The sequence below is a fragment of the Eriocheir sinensis genome, unplaced genomic scaffold (assembly GCF_024679095.1).
Source record: "Eriocheir sinensis breed Jianghai 21 unplaced genomic scaffold, ASM2467909v1 Scaffold422, whole genome shotgun sequence".
NCBI classification, from domain to species: Eukaryota; Metazoa; Arthropoda; class Malacostraca; order Decapoda; family Varunidae; genus Eriocheir; species Eriocheir sinensis.
This window is the reverse complement of record NW_026111746.1, coordinates 77,848-97,500: the sequence shown is the minus strand read 5'-3', so window position 1 is coordinate 97,500 and position 19,653 is coordinate 77,848. Positions and strand designations below refer to the sequence as shown.

Below are 19,653 nucleotides of genomic sequence, written 5' to 3'. Positions count from 1 at the left end.
AAAATAATAATGATAAGGTGCATGGTCAGGTGGGGTGGCTCTCGCGGCTTGCTGGGGGTCGCATCTTAGGTCGAGATTCTCACTGATGGGAGAAGAAATTGCTGAGTCGCTGTCGTGTGTGCTTGTCCATGTTTTTTCTCGTGCAATCAAGTTAAGAAGACACTCTGGCATTAAAGGATGGTCTACGTAGAATCTGCCGAGTAGTTAGAATTTACAGAGTGGTCTAGTGTCGAGTTTTGTGAGTGTGATTTAAGAAGACACTCGGTCATTAAAGAATGGTCCAGAATCTGTCGAGCAGTTGAAGAACTTACGCAGTGGCCTAGTTTCGAGTTTTGTGAGTATGATTTAACTGGGTATCCAAGGAGATGCTGACTAGTTTAAGATTGCTATGAATTTTGATTTATTATATTTATATGATACTTTTGAGTAATGAATCACCCAGCTTTGTTAATTACATGCAGTTTATTTTAACGCACTACCTGCATTTTTTTTTTTTTTTTTTTTACGACAAAGGAGGCAGCTCAAGGGCACACAAAAAAAACAATAATAAAAAAGCCCGCTACTCGCTGCTCCTAAAAAAGAATCAGAAGAGGCGGCCGAAAGAGAGGCCAATTTTGGGAGGAGAGGTGTCCTGATACCCTTCTCTTGAAAGAATTCAAGTCATAGGCAAGAGGAAATACAGATGAAGGAAGATTGTTCCAGAGTTTACCAGCGTGAGGGATGAAATAGTGAAGATGCTGGTTAACTCTTGCATAAGGGGTTTGGACAGTACAAGTTGTTGGAACTTCCACGAACTGTTCCATAAGCCTAGAAGTTGCTTTACAAGGCTTCTGCACAACGGACGGGAAGTACATCCATGAAGGCTTGCCTAATCTCCGTGGCCGAGGAAGATGCTCGTAAGATGAGAACCCAAGGTGTCCGAGAATACAGGTTTGAGAATCAATGTAAATTTACTATATACGTAATAATGCCTGAAGCGAAAAATTAGAAGGAGATACCCAACAACAACGCAATCACGTTTTCCACCAATCCACCACTTGCTAATTCTCAGAAAGGAAGAAAAATAAAAAAATATCGAGAAAAAGTTAATGCAGAAAACTTGTTATGAAGGAACAAAAACATCAACTACTTCGATAAAATAATGAAAAATATGTCTGCTGAAGAAGTCCAATGATTTTATTAAGAAACTATTGTTATAAGAGAGAGAGAGAGAGAGAGAGAGAGAGAGAGAGAGAGAGAGAGAGAGAGAGAGAGAGAGAGAGAGAGAGAGAGAGAGAGAGAGACAAATTTAAAAAAAAAAAAGAGTAATGCAGAAAACTTGTTATAAAGGAACAAATACATTAACAACTGCGATAAAGCTCTGAAAAAATATGTTTGCAGAAGAAGATGAATGATATTATAAAGAAAATATTGTCATAGAAAAAGAATTAAAGAAAGTTTGGCATTGCGATATTCTCGTTCAAGGGTATATGTAAATGAATAAATAAATTAATTAATATATAAATAAGGAGATAAACAAATAAAGATAAATAGGTAAATAAATAAATAAACAGATGAATAGATGAACGAGTGAATGCATATACAAATTAAAGGGTAAAGAGTTTAACAAATTGATTAACATAAAAGATAGATACATAAACAAATAAACAAACATATCAACAACCCTACAAAAAACAACTAGTCTGACGATGAGAAAAAGCAGACAGAATAAACACACACCGACAGACAGACAAACAGACAGACAGATAGACTCAGAACAGAAATCAACACACACACACACACACACACACACACACACACACACACACACACACACACACACACACACACACACACACACACACACACACACACACACACACACACACACACACACACACACACACACACACACACACACACACACACACACACACACACACACACACACACACACACACACACAAACATTGATGACCTAGAAAGCAAGTTGAAATATGTGTCCTTGTTACTGATGCAATACTCATGTTTTAGAGAGAGAGAGAGAGAGAGAGAGAGAGAGAGAGAGAGAGAGAGAGAGAGAGAGAGAGAGAGAGAGAGAGAGAGAGAGAGAGAGAGAGAGAGAGAGAGAGAGAGAGAGAGATGGATGGATTTCCGATTATTATTTCGCTTTTCTTTGTTCTCTTTGTTCTAGGGGATTCATGTGTTCTGTCAAGAGTGGGAGTTATTACCATTATTATTATTATTATTGTTATTACTACTACTACTACTACTACTACTACTACTACTACTACTACTACTACTACTACTACTACTACTACTACTACTACTACTACTACTACTACTACTACTACTACTACTACTACTACTACTACTACTACTACTACTATTACTTCCTCCTCACCTTCACCCTTATCACCATGCTTCCAGAGCGGTGAGCACGGCTAGGAGGTCACCATGCTGTCTTTCGTAATGGTGTTGGGGGTGGTCACTGCCCTCGTGGTCCCCAGTGCCCAGGTGGTCTTCCTGCCGCCAGACTCGAGGGAAACAGGTGAGTCAAGTTAAAGCGTCAGGGTCAAGCTTCCCAGATATTGTTTATGAGGGAAATTGTAGAGGTCATCAGTAGAAAAGGCAGTGTGGCTTCTGTTGTTTTTGTCAGTTCACCGAAGTCCTTTGGTGGAAGGTAATTTTTTTTTATATATATTTCAGTAGTTATTTACTGGTTAGTTGATAAAGGTCATCAAGTGAAATATCACCTCTTTTAGTTTAGCTTTTATTTGTTGGTTTATTATTAAGGTCTGTAGGTGTAAGGTCAAATTCTGTCTGTTACTGAGCTGTTATTTAGGTGAAAGATCATTTTTTTTGTTATTTCAGCTATTATTTGTACGAGTTAAGGGGCCATAAGTAGGAAGGTTAAATTCTGTTAGTTCAGCTGTATATAGAGTTCTTGAGAAAGGACAAATTGTTAGTTCAGATGTATATAGAGTTCACGAGAAAGGACAAATTGTTAGTTCAGCTGTATATAGAGTTCACGAGAAAGGACAAATTGTTAGTTCAGCTGTATATAGAGTTCTTGAGAAAGGACAAATTGTTAGTTCAGATGTAGAGAGAGGTCATGAGGAAGGACAAATTCTGTTAGTTCAGCTGTCAAGAGATCGTGAAGTGAAAGGTAATGTTGGTTCAGTTGTTATTTATTCAGAGTTCATGAGTTGGAAGGTCAGATTTTGTTCGTTTGTCTGTTATGTATACAGAGGTCATGAAGTGGGACGTCAAACTATGTTAGTTCAGCTGGTATTCATATAAAGCTAATGAATTTGAAGGTCACCCTTTGCTTCAGAATTTAACATTTTTTCAAAGACTTGCCTACATTACATTCTTCTGCATATTATAGTGACAACAAAATATTAAAGTTTTGTGCTTGATAATTTTCCTTAACCCTTAGCATTTGCACCAATCTCTACCATTCTAACCTTTCATTTGCTTGAAGAAGTAGGACACTGAACCAGCTCTTATCTCGCACGTTTTCGCCCCCTCACACTTGTACCTCGCCGCGCCACGCAGAGACGTCATTCTGGATGGAGCACGGCCTGAGGGAGATAAAGGAGGCCCTGCACCAGCCAAGGATCACCAATAAGGCCAAGAACGTGATCCTCTTCCTCGGCGACGGTGAGTTAGGGTGACGCTGGGACGGAAGGTGATGGTGGGAAGGATGGTGAAGGGAATAGTGATAGAAAAAGGGATGCTGATAATGGAAGGGATGCTGATAATGGAAGGGATGCTGATAATGGAAGGGATGCTGATAATGGAAGGGATGCTGATAATGGAAGGGATGCTGATAATGGAAGGGATGCTGATAATGAGTTTTGGTGATGGGGAAAGGGATGGAATGGTAGGAGGGATGGTGATAGTGAAAGGGATGGTGATGGTGAGTTATGGTGATGGTGGGAAGGATGGTGAAAGGAATGGTGATAGTAAACGGGATGGTGATAATGAAAGGGATGCTGATAGTGAGTTATGGTGATGGGGAAAGGGGTGGAATGGTAGGAGGGATGGTGATGGTGAGTTATGGTGATAGTAACAATGATGGTGATGAAAGGGATGGTGATGGTGAAAGGGGTGGTGATGGTGAGAGGGATGGTGACGGTAGGAGGGATGGGGATGGTGAGAGTTATGGTGATGGTAGCAGTTATGGTGACAATGAAAGGGATAGTGGTGTTGAGAGTTATGGTGATGGTGAAAGGTATGGTGATGATGAAAAGGATGGTGATGATGAGAGGAATAGTGATGGTGAGAGGGATGGTGATGGTGATTTATGGGGAGAGGGATGGTGATGCTGAGAGTTATTGTGATTGTGAGAGGGATTGGGATGGTGAGACAGATGGTGTTGGTGAAAGGGATGGTGATGGTGACATTTATGGTGATGGTGATTTAAGGTGATGGTGACAGTTATTGTGATGGTGAGAAGAATGGTGATGGTGAGAGTTATGGTGATGGTGAGAGTTATTGTGATGGTGAGAAGAATGGTGATGGTGAGAGTTATGGTGATGGTGAAAGGGATAGTGAGTTATGGTTATGATGATTTACGGTGAAGGTGAAAGGGATATAGTGATTAGGAAAGAGATGTAGTGATAGTGAGTTATTGTGATGGTGAGACTTGTGGTGATAGTGAGAGGCAGGGAATGAGGGAGGTGATAGTGAAAGTTATGGTGATGGTGATGGTGAGAGTTATGATGATGGTTAGAGTTATGGTGATGGTGGGAGGGATGGTGATAGTGTAAGGGACGGTGACAGTGAAAGGGATGGTGATGGTGAAAGGGATAGTGACTGAGTTATGGTGATGATGATTTATGGTGAAGGTGAAAGGGATAGTGATTGCGAAAGAGATGTAGTGATGGTGAGTTATTGTGATGGTGGGAGGGATGGTGATGATGCAACGGATGGTGACAGTGAAAGGGATGGTGATGGTGAAAGGGATAGTGATAGTGACTTATGGTGATGATGATTTATGGTGCAGGTGAAAGGGATGGTGATTGTGAAAGAGATGTAGTGATGGTGACTTATTGTGATGGTGAGACTTGTGATTGTGAGACGCAGGAAATAATGGAGGTGATGGTAAGAGTTATGGTGATGGTGAAAGGGATGGTGATGGTGAAAGTTGTAATGATGGTTAGGGTTATGGTGATGGTGGGAGGAATGGTGACAGTGAAAGGGATGGTGATGGTGAAAGGGATATTGATAGTGAGTTATGGTGATGATTTATGGTGAAGGTGAAAGGGATAGTGACTGTGAAAGAGATGTAGTGATGGTGAGTTATTGTGATGGTGAGATTCGTGATAGTGAGAGGCAGGGAAAGAGGGAGGTGATTGTGCGCGTGTGTTGTGAGGTAAGGCATTCTCCCAATTTATTTATTTATTTATTCATTTATTTATTTATTTATTTTTTTACAGTAGAGGAAACAGTTCAAGGGCATCATCCCCCTTACTAATCCCCATCACTAGAGATTTAATAAGAGCGAATTACTGTGTTTGGCAGCGTCGAAAAAACAAATTGATTAGAAAAATTAACATGTGTCTTGGAATGAAGGCAGGGAGAGGAGGAGGAGGAGGAGAGACTTGGAAGAAAGGAAGAGTAAATGGGAAGAAGAGAGTATGAGACAAGGAGAAGGATTGTGGAAGAGGAGGAAAGATAGAAAGAGGAGAATAGAGAAAATCGAGGTAGAGATAGAATGGGGTTAACGAACAAGGAGAGAGAGAGAGAGAGAGAGAGAGAGAGAGAGAGAGAGAGAGAGAGAGAGAGAGAGAGAGAGAGAGAGAGAGAGAGAGAGAGAGAGAGAGAGAGAGAGAGAGAGAGAGAGAGAGAGAGAGAGAGTCAAAAAGCCGTTAACACTTCATTTTATTCACCACCTCTTTCCCTGTCCCTCATTTACCTTTCCCACCTGTAACCCGCTACCTGTGTTACCTGCAGGCATGGGCGTGACGGCGGCGACGGTGGGACGCATCCTGAAGGGGCAGAAGAAAGGGAACTCGGGGGAGGAGGGCAGCCTCGTATGGGACAGGTTCTCCAACATCGCCCTGCTGAAGGTGTGTATTACAAGGGGGGGAGGAGGAGGAGGAGGAGGAGGAGGAGGAAAATGGGTTATGTTGCACAGGAGGGGGAAAGAAATGTTAATGATGATGAATAGGAGGAGGATGGTTTTGATGAATAGGAACAGGAGAAAATGGTCGATAAAAAGGAGGAGGAGGAGGAGGAGGAGGAGGAAAATGGGTTATGTTGCACAGGAGGGGGAAAGAAATGTTAATAATGATGATGATGATGAAGAGGAGGAGGAGGATGGTTTTAATGGATAATAATCGGAGAAAATGGTCGATAAAAAGGAAGAAGAGGAGGAGGAGGAGGAGGAGGAAAAAGTTTAATGCACAGGAGTGAGAGGAAACTACCGATAAGGAGTAGGAGAAATGGAAAGAACGTAGACTGATAGAAAAAAAAATACAGGGATAGAATTATGATTATGAGAATTGTAAAGAGGAAAATGAAAAGCGATAATATGGTGAGGAGAAAGGAAAAGAAAAAAAAGATGAGAAGAGGAGAGAAAAAGAGGAAGAAAAACGTAGCTGTACAGGAGGATCAGATAACATAAAAGAGGAGAAGGAAGGATAGTAGTTTTTGCAGGAGTAGTTGTAGAAGTAGTAATAGAAATAGCCGTAGTAGAATGGAATAAGTAGTAGAAGAAAAAGTCACCTCTACAATCACCCGTTTACTTCCCTCCCTCCCTATCTCCCTCATTTTCCTCCCTCTCATTCTCCTTACTCATTCTTTTCCATTTCATTTTCCTCCCTCTCATTCTTCTTACTCATTCTTTTCCATTTCATTTTCCTCCCTCTCATTCTTCTTACTCATTCTTTTCCATTTCATTTTCCTCCATCTCATTCTCCTTACTCATTCTTTTCCATTTCATTTTCCTCCCTCTCATTCTTCTTACTCATTCTTTTCCATTTCATTTTCCTCCCTCTCATTCTCCTTACTCATTCTTTTCCATTTCATTTTCCTCCCTCTCATTCTCCTTACTCATTCTTTTCCATTTCATTTTCCTCCCTCTCATTCTCCTTACTCATTCTTTTCCATTTCATTTTCCTCCCTCTCATTCTCCTTACTCATTCTTTTTCATTTCATTTTCCTCCCTCTCATTCTCCTTACTCATTCTTTTCCATTTCATTTTCCTCCCTCTCATTCTCCTTACTCATTCTTTTCCATTTCATTCTCCTTACTCATTCTTTTCCATTTCATTTTCCTCCCTCTCATTCTCCTTACTCATTCTTTTTCATTTCATTTTCCTCCCTCTCATTCTCCTAACTCATTCTTTTCCATTTCATTTTCCTCCCTCTCATTCTCCTTACTCATTCTTTTCCATTTCATTTTCCTCCCTCTCATTCTCCTTACTCATTCTTTTCCATTTCATTTTCCTCCCTCTCATTCTCCTTACTCATTCTTTTCAATTTCATTTTCCTCCCTCTCATTCTCCTTACTCTTCTCCATTTCATTTTCCTCCTCCTCATTCTCCTCCCTTATGCTCCTCCCTCTCATTCTTCACCCTCTTATTCTCCTCTCTCATCCTCCTCCCTCACATTCTCCTCCCTCTCATCCTCATCCCTCGCATTTTGAGAAAGAATTTTGTTGCATGTGATTCTTTCTGTGTTATATACCTTTACTTTTTCCCCATCCCTGTTAAAAGGATACAAGTTAAGAGCTTATAACTTGGTATGGTGTTAGGAGAAGAGTGTGGCTAGGTGTATTTAAATAGTTTAGGTGGATTGCTGGTGAAGATAAAGAGGAAAAAGTTGAAAAGAAGTGGAGAGAAAATATTGGCACGTGTGATTTTTTGGTGGTATGTATCTACCTTTTCCCTCTTTCCCTTTCATTCTCCTCCCTCTCATTCTCACCCTCTCCCCTCCCCAACAGACGTACAACCTAGATCGCCAGGTCCCAGACAGCGCCGCCACCGCCACCGCCTTCCTCGCTGGCGTGAAGGCCAACTACTACACCGTGGGTGTCAACGGCCACGTCAAGATGAAGGACTGCCCCGCCTCCATCGTCCCCGAGAACCAGGTGGACACGATCATCAAGTGGGCACAGGACGCAGGCAAAGACACAGGTAAGATGATAGTAACATGAATGATAGTTTTAATTCACACAGGTAAAGGTAAAGAGCAGAATCCATAGCGGTATAAATAAATAAAAATGATAGATAAGTAGTACATCTTTACAACTTACAAATTACACAGTCTACACTTAATCATTATGTATGCTTCCTCTGATGCTCCGATGCAGGTGTTTCGTTGCGGGCAGGTGCATGATTATTTTATGTATCTGTGTGATTTGAAAAGGTTCCCCTACAGTTCCAAGGTTAGCACAGGTGTTTTCTTGTCAGACAGGTGTATATGTGTGTGTGTGTGTGTGTGTGTGTGTGTGTGAGAGAGAGAGAGAGAGATTTTAATAGATATTTCCTTTTCTGTTCGTTTTTTATTTGATTTGTATAATACTATCTGTGCAGGAATTTTTCCAAGAGCCAAAAGTTTAATTGGTGTGTTCCCTATCGGAGGCGAGTGTTTGTTATATTACTGTAATCGTACTAGTATTTTTTCCTCTAGAGTTTTGACAGTTTTACTGGTATTTCCTCAGACGACTGGTCTTTAAATTCTATGCAAGTTCTGTCATCTATCGAACAAAAACAAAGTTCGAACATTCCAAGTGTCTATTTTACTTTTCATTGTTCTGGCGTTTTTTGTGACTATACGGATATTTTCCTTTTAGTTTTGATGAATTATATGCACCTACCTACCAGACAGGTAACCAGTCCATTCCTGAGCTCTGATAAGTTTTTTTTAACTCTCCCTAACAACCTCCAACAGGTGTGGTGACGACAGCCCAGGTGACCCACGCCACACCCGCCGCGGCCTACGCCAAGTCGCCGTTCAGGTACTGGCAGTGCGACACCAAGATGATGGCGGACGGGAACCAGACGCTGCCCTGCAAGGACATCGCGCGCCAGCTGGTGGAGGACGAGCCGGGCAGGAACCTCAAGGTGGGTCATGGCGCGGCGGGCGAAGGTTAGGAAGTTGTTGCTGAGGTAAAGGTTAGGTTAGGACAGGTTAGGGTAGGTTAGGATAGGACATGTTACATAAGGATTACATTATGGTTAAGGGGGCTTGCCTAGGGAATGGTTAGGTTGGGATAGGTAATGGTTGGGTTACATAAGGGTTTCAGGATAGTTAATTGTGGTTGAAGGTAATGATTGGTGAGGATAGGTTAAGATAGGAATGGCTACATAATTACCAAAGGTTAGGTGTGGTTTGCGAGGGTAATGATCTGGTTAGAATAAAATTAGTTACATAAGGAACACATGAACATAAGATTAAGCAAACTTATTATAGACTAGGTTGTCAGATATGGAACTCGTCTGATAAGATTACGAAGACAATAGAGATAAGCTAGGCTAGGTTAGGTTATTTAGGTAACGCTAAGACATGTGAGGTGAGCTATGTAAAGTTAAATTAGGCAAGGCTCACTCATTTTAGGCTGTTTAATCATTATGTTTGGTCGCGTTAGGAGATATTCTGTTGGGTGAGATCAGGTAATGACCAGAGCAGAACAGTTTGTAATAGGACTTGGGAAATAAATGTTGGGTTAGGTCAGGTTTCTTAAGGTTAGAATCAAAGTAAGATTGCATAAGTTAGAATAAGATATCTCTCAATCTATCTATCTATCTATATCTATCTGTCTATCTATTTATTTATCCATCTGTCTCTGTTTTCACACGCATTCACAAGCAAAGCAGTGTTGCTCATGTTCGCGTGTTCAGTGTTGCGGATTGACCTTGTGTAGCAATAGGGAGAAGGAGGAAGTAGTTTGTGGGTGCAGCAGGAAAGTGACACGCTGAAAATTGCAGATGAATCACACAGGTAAAACGGCACACCTTGAGAATAACCGAGGGAAAAAATTGCTCTGGCGTGTGACCACCGGGAAGCATCGACCACATTACTGACACTGGCGGAGGGAGATGAGATGCTGCATGACTTTCTTTTCCTGGTATTCGTTTATATATATATATATATATATATATATATCTAGATATATATATATATATATATATATATATATATATATATATATATATATATATATATATATATATATATATATATATATAGATATATATATATATATATATATATATATATATATATATACACTATATACACACACACACACACACACACACACACACACACACACACACCTGCGCATATGTAAAGAAGCTATGTATTTTTGTCTGTCTGCATGTCTGTCTACCATAAATTAATCACAAAAGTACGTGTATGCAATATTGCCATTAAAAAATAGATTCCCAAGGCTACGCAAGGATGTAAGGAGACTTACAGGAGGCCTTTCAAACTCCACATGGCAGCCCCTCAGAACTATTTACCATTACATGTGAATACCTGTAGCAGAAATGATGACTGGGAAGAACCTAACGTGGAACAGAAATAAGACTATGATTCTTACCGTGAATTTGTTTATGTACTTTGATACAAAAACACTGCACACATTTATGAATTTTCTTGTAAAAGAGGCACAGCAACGGTAGCAGCAGCAGCAGCAGCAGTCACGTGTGAATTGACGTGCGTCAGGGTTCGCGTTTATCCGTAATTTATCGCTCCGCCAGGAGGGGTGATCTTCAAGGTGTGTGGGTTTCCGGAGGTGTGTGTGTGTGTGTGTGTGTGTGTGTGTGTGTGTGATGTTTATAGATAGATAAACTGATACCGAAATGTAGTCGCAAAAATAGCTATAAACCTGAAAAGTAGACACGCACAGACAGACAGATAGAGAGAGAGAGAGAGAGAGAGAGAGAGAGAGAGAGAGAGAGAGAGAGAGAGAGAGAGAGAGAGAGAGAGAGAACGCATTGTAATATTGTTCGTTCGTATTTACCTCCCTGAATACGTATGTTGTGTTCTGTAAATGCCGTTTTCTTCTGTTCCTGTAAAAGAAAATTACTACTGTATTGCAGGGAAGGCTTTATCAATTTTAATGCAACACGCCACCTCCTCCTCCTCCTACTCCTACTACTACTACTACTACTACTACTACTACAATTATTTTTTCTTATTTTTTCTCCTTTATATTTTCCCTTTTCCTTCTTTGTATTTCCTCTTTACTTTTGTTTTTCCTTTTTTTCCTTTTCATCCTTCAACGCCACCTCCCTTTATTCCTTTTCTTTTCCTTTTCCTTTTTTCATTTATACTTTTCTTTCTCCTCCATTTCCTTCTTATTCATTGCCACTTGCCTTTGTTTTCAGAGACACGCCAGTCCTCGTCGACAGACCGACTTGGTCGGCTAGATTTCGATCGCCGATAGAGTCGGTCTGTCGGCTCCCTGCTACGGGCCGCCTTTGGCAAAGGCCCGTGCGCCCTCGTGCAAGAGGGAGCAATCTTTCCTCCCCCTTTGTTTCCCTTTTTCATATCCGTTTTCCTCTTTCTTTTTCACATTTCTTTCTCCTCCTTTTCCTTCTCCTCCTCCGTGTCCTTTTCTTCAACGCCACATCTTTTTTCCTTGCCTATTCCTTTTGTATATATTTCCCTTTTACGTTCCCCTCTCCGCTTCCCTTTCCATCTTCCACTCTCACTTACCTTTTACCTAGACACACCTGTCAACCCCTTTCCAATTAACTCTTCTCTCCCAACACTTTATTTCTCTCCTTTTTCCTCTCCATCTTCAAGCCCACCTTCCCTTAACCTTAGCACACCTTTACCACATCTCCCTTACCAACCTTTATTTACTTTTCTTTTTTTCCTTCTCCTCATCCTTTTCCAACGCCACATCTTTTTCCCTTTTCTATGTATTTTCATTTTATTTTCCCTTCTCTTCCCCCTCCACCTTCCATTCTCATTTACCTTTTACCTACGCACGCCTGTCCACCCCCCCCTCCCCCATTAACCTTTCTCTCAAAACATACTCCTTTTCTTTCTCCTTCCTCTCCATCTTCAAGCCCACCTTCCCTTAACCTTAGCACACCTTTACTACTACCACATCTCCCTCATCAACCTTTATTTACTTCTCTTTCTCTTCCTTCTCCTTTTTCAACACATGTTTTTCCCTTTTCTATGTATTTTCATTTTTCTTTCCCTTCTCTTCCCTCTCCATCTTCCACTCCCCCTTCCCTTGTACCTACATACACCTGTCAACAACCCCCCCCCCCCCCTTTATTAACCTTTCTCACAAAACACACACTCTTTCTTTCTTCTTCCTCTCCATCTTCAAGCCCACCTTCCCTTAACCTTAGCACACCTTTACCACATCTCCCTCATCAACCTTTACTTACTTTTCTTTCTCTTCCTTCTCCTCCTTTTTCAACGCCACATCTTTTTCCCTTTTCTTTTCTATATATTTTCATTTTACTTTCTCTTCTCCTTTCGCTCCGTCTTCCACTCCCCCTTCCCTTTTACCTAAGTACACCTGTCAACACACCTCTCATTAACCTTTCTCTCCCAACACACTCTTTTTTTTCCTTCTTCTTCCTCTCCATCTTCAAACCACACATATAGACACCCCTCATTAAATCTTCTCTCTCAACACACTCCTTTTCTTTCACCTTATTCCTCTCCGTCTTTAAGCCCACCTTAACTTAACCTTACCACACCTGCAGACACTCTTAACTAACCTCCTTTTCCCCGACACAGGTGATCATGGGCGGGGGGCGGCAGGAGATGGGGGCGGGGCTGGAGCCTGATGCCGAGAAGAAGTGCGTGCGGAGTGACGGGAGGAACTTGGTGACGGAGTGGCAGCAGGCGAAGGCAGCGGAGGGCGCCAGCACGGCCTACCTCACCACCACGGAGGACCTCATGAACGTTGACCCCAAGAACACGGACTACATCATGGGTGAGCGGCGGAGGTGGTGGTGATGATTGTGGTTGTACATGTATACGTCTTCATCGTCTTTTTCTTTTTCCTTATCGTCTTTTTCTTTTTTCCTTTCTTCTTCTTCTTCTTCTTCTTCTTCTTCTTCTTCTTCTTCTTCTTATTATTATTATTATTATTATTATTATTATTATTATTATTATTATTATTATTATTATTATTATTATTTCTTTCCCCCTTCTCTATCTCGATTATTTCCCTTCTCTCCCCTATTTCTACCAAACTATTCTTCTTTCCATTCATTCTTTACTCATCTAACGCTGTCGTGTCACTTCTACAAGTACTTTACTACTACTACTACTACTACTACTACTACTACTACTACTACTACTATTACTATTACTATTACTACTACTACTATTATAACATAACTACCCCTACAGCTATTATTACAACAACCACCACCCCTACCACCACCACCACTCACTCCTCCTCCTCCTCCTCCTCCCTGATAACTACCCCAATAACTACCACTACCGCTACTAGAACATCCCCTTACCACCACCACCACCACCACCACCATCCCGCACCACTCACATTCTCTCCTCCTCCTCCCCCAGGGCTGTTCGGCGACCTTCACGTCCCTTATGAGATGGACCGGGACACGAGCCCCCAGGGAGCGCCCCACCTGAAGGAGATGGTGAAGGTGGCGATCAAGAAGCTCAAGAGGAACCATAACGGCTTCTTCCTGATGGTGAGAGAGAGAGAGAGAGAGAGAGAGAGAGAGAGAGAGAGAGAGAGAGAGAGAGAGAGAGAGAGAGAGAGAGAGAGAGAGAGAGAGAGAGAGAGAGAGAGAGAGAGAGAGAGAGAGAGAGAATCCTACAGGTAAAAATCTTCAACCAAAATCACGCTTGCACAGGTGGAGGGCGGCAGGATCGACCACGCCCTTCACCACGCCATGCCCCGCCGCGCCCTGGAGGAGCTGTTGGCCATGGAAGAGGCGGTGCAGGAGACCATGGAGGAGGTGGACCTGGAGGAGACGCTGGTGGTGGTGACGGCCGACCACTCCCATGTCATGACCATGAACGGCTACCCCGTCAGAGGCAACGACATCTTCGGTGAGGAGGAGAGAAGGAGGAGGAAGAGATGAAGGAGGGTGAGAGAAAGAGTAGTAGGTGGACAAAAGATGGAGGAGGAGGAGGAGGATATATAGAGGAGGAGGAGGAGGAGGACGATATATAGAGAAGGAGGAGGAGGAGGACGATATATAGAGGAGGAGGAGGAGGACGATATATAGAGAAGGAGGAGGAGGAGGACGATATATAGAGGAGGAGATGAAGGAAGAGAGCTGGAGGAGGAAAAGGAATGAATGAGAGAAGTCGGAGAAAGAGGAAGCATTTTTACTGAATGGATAATAGGAAAAGAAAAGGAGTAGGAGGAGGAGGAGGAGGCAATGGGCACTATATATAAGTAAGTTTAAAAGGAAGGGATTGTACTAAATGGGTGATGCAGGAAGAAAGGAGGAAGAGATGTGAAGTGGATAAGTTGGAAGAGGAGAGGATGAGGAACTGGTGGCACAGGTGATGGAAAACGAAGAGGAGGAGGAGGAGGAGGAGGAGGAGGAGGAGGAGGAGGAGGAAGATAAAAAGGAATACTACAGTTAGAAGAAGAAAAAATGGAAAAGAAGATGATAAAGATGATGAAGAAAAGGGAGAAGATTTGGTAGCTTTTGCATTCGAGTGGGGAAGGTGTGTATATTAGTATGTTTGTGTATATACCTATTTATATTTACATTTTTGTAGTCTACCGGGCCCGAGCTTAACACTAATAGTCCTCTCTCCATATCTACATTTATCCAGCCGTTCCTTTGTGCCCAGTGTGTGTGTGTGTGTGTGTGTGTGTGTGTGTGTGTGTGTGTGTGTGTGTGTGTGTGTGTGTGTGTGTGTGTGTGTGTGTGTGTGTGCAAAGGTGTTCGTGACAGACAGGTAAATTCCAGGTGTGTTTCAGGCAAGGTGATGAATGAGGACGATGTGTCTGACCACCTGCCCTACACCACTCTCATGTTCACCAACGGGGAGGGCTTCAACTACACCTGGGACGGCCAAGAGGTGAGGCATGCCGTTAATTGCTCCTCTCACCTGGTCACCTCAAGGGCACAAAGAAAAGGAAACAATAATAATAATAAAAAAAAAGCCCGCTACTCGCTGCTCCTAAAAAAAAGAATCAAAAAAAGTGGCCGAAAGAGAGGTCAATTTCGGGATTTCTTCATTTCTCCTTTCCATATATTTTACTTCTCATTTATCTTATTTCCTTGTCATTCTGCATATTTTCTTATTATTCATTATTTCCCTTTATCTCGTTTCCCTTCCTTCTTTCTCCAGTTTTCTCTTATCTTATTTGTTATCTTTGTCTCTTCATATTTTTCTTATTTATTTTCATCTGTTATTCATCCTTCCCTTATCTCATTTCTCATCCTCCTTTCTTTATCTTTCCCTTATCTCATTTTCTATCTTTCTGCTTATTTTTTTCTCATTTATCTCTTTTCTGCATATTTTTCATCTCATTTCTTATACTCCTTTCTTTATCTTTCCCTTATCTCATTTTCTATCTTTCTGCTAATATTTTTTATCATTTATCGCTTATCTGCATATTTTTTATCTCATTTCTTATCCTCCTTTCATTATCTTAACTTTATCTCATTTCCTATCTTTCTACATATTTTTATTCTCGATTATCTTTTTTCTGCATATTTTCTTTATTTAATTACTTATCCTCCTTTCTGCTCATTCTCATTTTCATTTTTTTATCCTTCTTTGTCAACTTTTCCCTATCTCTTTCACTTTCTCTTTTCATGCTTCACTCCGAGTTTTTCCTACTCCTTCATCTCTAAGCCATACTTTTTCTTCCACTTTCATTACTTTCTCTTTCTTTTTATTTTCTTGCTATCTCTTCATTCATGTTGGTGTGCATTCCTTTCATCTTCATTCTTCTTTCTTGTCATTTTTTTCCTTTTTAATCTTACCTTCTTTACTTGACGAATTTTCCTCACCATCCAATGTGATACTTTAGCTTAATACCCTAACTTATTACCCTTCAAACCTTACCTAACATCACTACTTTATCAAGGCTTACCTTAACCATAATCTTACCTTATCTTACTTTACCTATTACCTAACCTTACCTGAATTTAACCTCACCCATAATCTTACCTTACCTTACTTTACTTACTTACCTAGCCTTACCTGAATGTAAACTCACCTTACTAATAACCTTACCTTACCTATGCTTAACCTTACCTGAATCTAACCTCACCTTTCCCATAATCTTACCTTTCCTTACTTTACCTATTACCTAACCTTACCTGAATCTAAACTCATCTTACTAATAACCTTACCTTCCCTCACATTACCTTACCTATGCTTAACTGATAACCTTACCATCCCTCACATTACCTTATCTATACCCTTACCTTAACCTAACCTCACTTTACTTATAACCTTTCCTTACCTCACCTTACCTAACTTTACCTCATCCTCCCTTTATTTATAACTGCCTTACCTCGTCTGTCACCTAACCTTGCCTAAACTCATGTGTTCACCCTATCCCTCCTAACCCCACCCAGTCAAGCATAAGATAACCATTACCTGCCCATAATGAATCCAACTCATCCAGGTGGTCCGGCGTAACCTGACCGGGGTGGACACGACCGACAAGGAATTCAGGCCGCTCGCTGCCGTGCCCACCTACAAAGGCTCTGAGACGCACGGTGGGGAGGACGTGGCTGTGTATGCCCATGGTGAGTGGCTCAGGACAGACAGATAGGCAGACAGACAGGCAGATATGCAGACACACAGACTGAAGCACAAGACAAAGATGTAAGAAAATTGTACTGTATATATCAACCATTTTATTTGTTTTTAGATTGGTCCATTTTCCTAGATCCTAAAAAAAATACCAGATTCTTCCCACTTGGACACATCTCACCATCACCAGCTGTCACCTCATACATAAGGATGAGCACAGACACAAGAGGCCAGTCAGCACACACACAGCTCCTGAGTTAAAACATATATGGTTCTTTCCTTCCCACCCTTCCCATCCATACACCTGTCTAACCTCCATTTGAAACTGAACCATATATGTTTTAACTAGGCTACACATCTGCTTTATTTGTTTCATTCATTCAATACCCTGTTTATGGATCAGCTTATTCCTCTCCTCCCTGAACCTAAACTTATCCACCTTGTACCTTTTACTGGGGTTTCTAACATATTTCTGTCAGTGTAAGTACTTAATCAACATCACCTTTATTAATGATTCCTTGAGCCCATTCAGACACTTCAGTAAGATCACCACCCAGTCTATGCCCTTTTAAAAAATTCCCAATCAAGCTTGTCTAATCTTCCTCTGTATTGTAAGTACGGTGTCTAATCCAGCCATTCTCCTTAGTGGTATATGAGATAGCTCTTCAGTACACCATTACCTATATATGTACCTGCTGTCAAACCCCTACATACCTGTCACCACCGTCACCACTTTCCACCTGTCAATTTACCTGTTTAATTTATCCCACGCACACTTTCCACCTGTCAATTTACCTGTTTAATTTATCCCACACACACTTTCCACCTGTCAATTTACCTGTTTAATTTATCCCACACACACTTTCCACCTGTCAATTTACCTGTTTAATTTATCCCACACACACTTTCCACCTGTCAATTTACCTGTTTAATTTATCCCACGCACACTTTCCACCTGTCAATTTACCTGTTTAATTTATCCCACACACACTTTCCACCTGTCAATTTACCTGTTTAATTTATCCCACAAAAACTTCCCACCAGTAAATTTACCTGTTTAATTTATCCCACACACACTTCCCACCTGTCAATTTACCTGTTTAATTTATCCCACACACACTTTCCACCTGTCAATTTACCTGTTTAATTTATCCCACACACACTTCCCACCTGTCAATTTACCTGTTTAATTTATCCCACACACACTTCCCACCTGTCAATTTACCTGTTTAATTTATACCACACACACTTTCCACCTGTCAATTCACCTATTTAACTTTTCCCCTCAGGCCCCATGGCTCATCTGTTCCACCGCGTCCATGAACAGAGCTATGTAGCCCACGTCATGGCCTACTCAGCCTGCATCGGCCCATACACGGACTGCGACAGGCCGAAAAACACCCACTACAAGCATATCAACCACCACAACCATGGCCACAACGTTGACGATGATGATGGCCACAACAAGGCGTACTATAGCCAAGGTGGTGATGGTAATGGTGGCGGCGCTGTGGTGTTGAGTAGTGGCGCTGCGGTGATGAGCTGTGTGGCGGTGATGGTGATGAAGATGGCGTGGTGGTGAGGAGCATAGAGTGTTAGGGGAGTTTATTTTTTGTTTGTTTGTTTTGTGTTTGTGAGTGTGGTGATAAATTTGGTGTTGTGGTGGTGGTGAGGATACAGTGCAAAAGGTGCTGTGGTGTGTATGTATGTTGTGTGTGTATTTGTATGTGTGTATGGTGTTTGTATTATAGTGACTGTGTGTGCATATGTGTGTGTGTGTGTGTGTGTGTGTGTAGGGCATATTATGTGTGTATGGTGTTTGTATTAAAGTGACTGTGTGTGCATATGTGTGTGTGTGTGTGTGTGTGTGTGTGTGTCCATCTTTATCTGTCTATATATGTATGTATCTTTGTCTGTGTCAGTCTGTATCCGTGTGTGTGTGTGTGCCTGTGTGTCTATGTATCTCAAATTTTACCTGCACGTACATTTTAATTAGTCTAGTTTGAGGTAGACAAAAAATGCAATCACCTGTATGCTTGAGCCGGCAGGACCAAGGAAAAAAAGACATAGATAGGCTTATACACACTTCCTTACCTGGCGATGTACGTTCAGGTGTGCGTTTGTTTGTTTCGTGTAGGATATATTTGTTGATTCGTGCACATCCTACCAATTAGAATCATAGTGGGAGAAAACTGCACTGTTAGACTGGCCTGAGGTGTGGAGGTCAACTATTGTGAGACTAATGGAGTGTTTATGGGAAGGGAGAGAATTAAGAAGGCGAATGTGAAGCAAGGGACAATGAAGAAGATAAATTGGGGCATAATGAAAAAGAAGAAGAATATGACGTAGGAGAAGGTGAAGAAGAAGGAGAAGAAGAAAAGAAAACGAAAAAAGAAGAAGAAGAAGCAGAAGAAGAAGAAGAAGAAGAAGAAGAAGAAGAAGAAGAAGAAGAAGAAGATGATGACGTAGGAGAAGGTGAAGAAGAAAAGAAAACGAAAGGAAGAAGAAGAAGACGAAGAAGAATATGACGTAGAAGGTGAAGAAGAAGGATAAGAAGAAAAGAAAACGAAAGAAGAAGCAGAAAAAGAAAGAAGAAGACGAAGACGAAGAAAAAAAAGAGAAGAAAACAATAAGAAAAATAGAAGGAAAAGATAATAATATGAAGAAGAGGAGGAGGAGGAGGATGTAGCAATGGTGGTGGTGGAAGAAAAAAAATAACGAAAAAAAAAACATCAAGGTAACCAGCATATCATTAATTAACAGGTCAATTATTACAGGTGAGAAAGGACACTCATTACCTGTGCTGGTGCTAACGATTCTTTTACTCCAATCTTCATAATTTCCAGCGTTGTTATTTTTATTATTTTTCCTGACCCGAATACTTGGCTGTGTGGTGTGTGGGTTGGCTGACACTCCCTACCTGTGTTTAATGAGCCAGTACTAAAGTAATAGGTAGGACAGG

General features: G+C 41.4%; 1 protein-coding gene and 1 long non-coding RNA gene across 8 annotated transcripts in view; one reads left to right on the top strand and one right to left on the bottom strand.

Moving 5' to 3' along the window:
• Positions 1-19,358, top strand: part of LOC126992234 (alkaline phosphatase-like) — a 60,957-nt gene extending 41,599 nt beyond the window's left edge. Inside the window, exons 2-13 of one of the 3 annotated variants that reach the window (XR_007746373.1) lie at positions 2,410-2,530; positions 3,541-3,645; positions 5,944-6,059; positions 7,936-8,128; positions 8,886-9,058; positions 12,711-12,909; positions 13,509-13,642; positions 13,808-14,006; positions 14,896-14,996; positions 16,561-16,684; positions 17,981-19,046; positions 19,228-19,358. Coding sequence is in view for 1 of the 3 variants with exons in the window: in XM_050850895.1 (XP_050706852.1) it covers positions 2,437-2,530; positions 3,541-3,645; positions 5,944-6,059; positions 7,936-8,128; positions 8,886-9,058; positions 12,711-12,909; positions 13,509-13,642; positions 13,808-14,006; positions 14,896-14,996; positions 16,561-16,684; positions 17,981-18,273 (1,731 nt within the window). In the remaining 2 variants the exon portion in view is untranslated. Of the gene's footprint in view, positions 1-2,409; positions 2,531-3,540; positions 3,646-5,943; positions 6,060-7,935; positions 8,129-8,885; positions 9,059-12,710; positions 12,910-13,508; positions 13,643-13,807; positions 14,007-14,895; positions 14,997-16,560; positions 16,685-17,980 lie in introns of all 3 variants that reach the window. The other 2 variants (XR_007746372.1, XM_050850895.1) reach the window with 2 other exon arrangements.
• Positions 16,694-18,042, bottom strand: LOC126992235 (uncharacterized). 5 transcript variants are annotated; one of them, XR_007746376.1, is made up of 4 exons: positions 17,948-18,007; positions 17,745-17,904; positions 17,487-17,701; positions 16,694-17,443 (listed from the first exon to the last, which is right to left on the bottom strand). It is a non-coding gene; the product is annotated as an uncharacterized LOC126992235 (long non-coding RNA). The 5 variants fall into 5 exon arrangements; XR_007746377.1 differs by lacking the exon at positions 16,694-17,443 and having other exon boundaries at positions 17,452-17,701; positions 17,745-17,861; positions 17,948-18,042; XR_007746374.1 differs by lacking the exon at positions 16,694-17,443 and having other exon boundaries at positions 17,452-17,701.
• Positions 19,359-19,653: the final 295 nt, after the last annotated feature.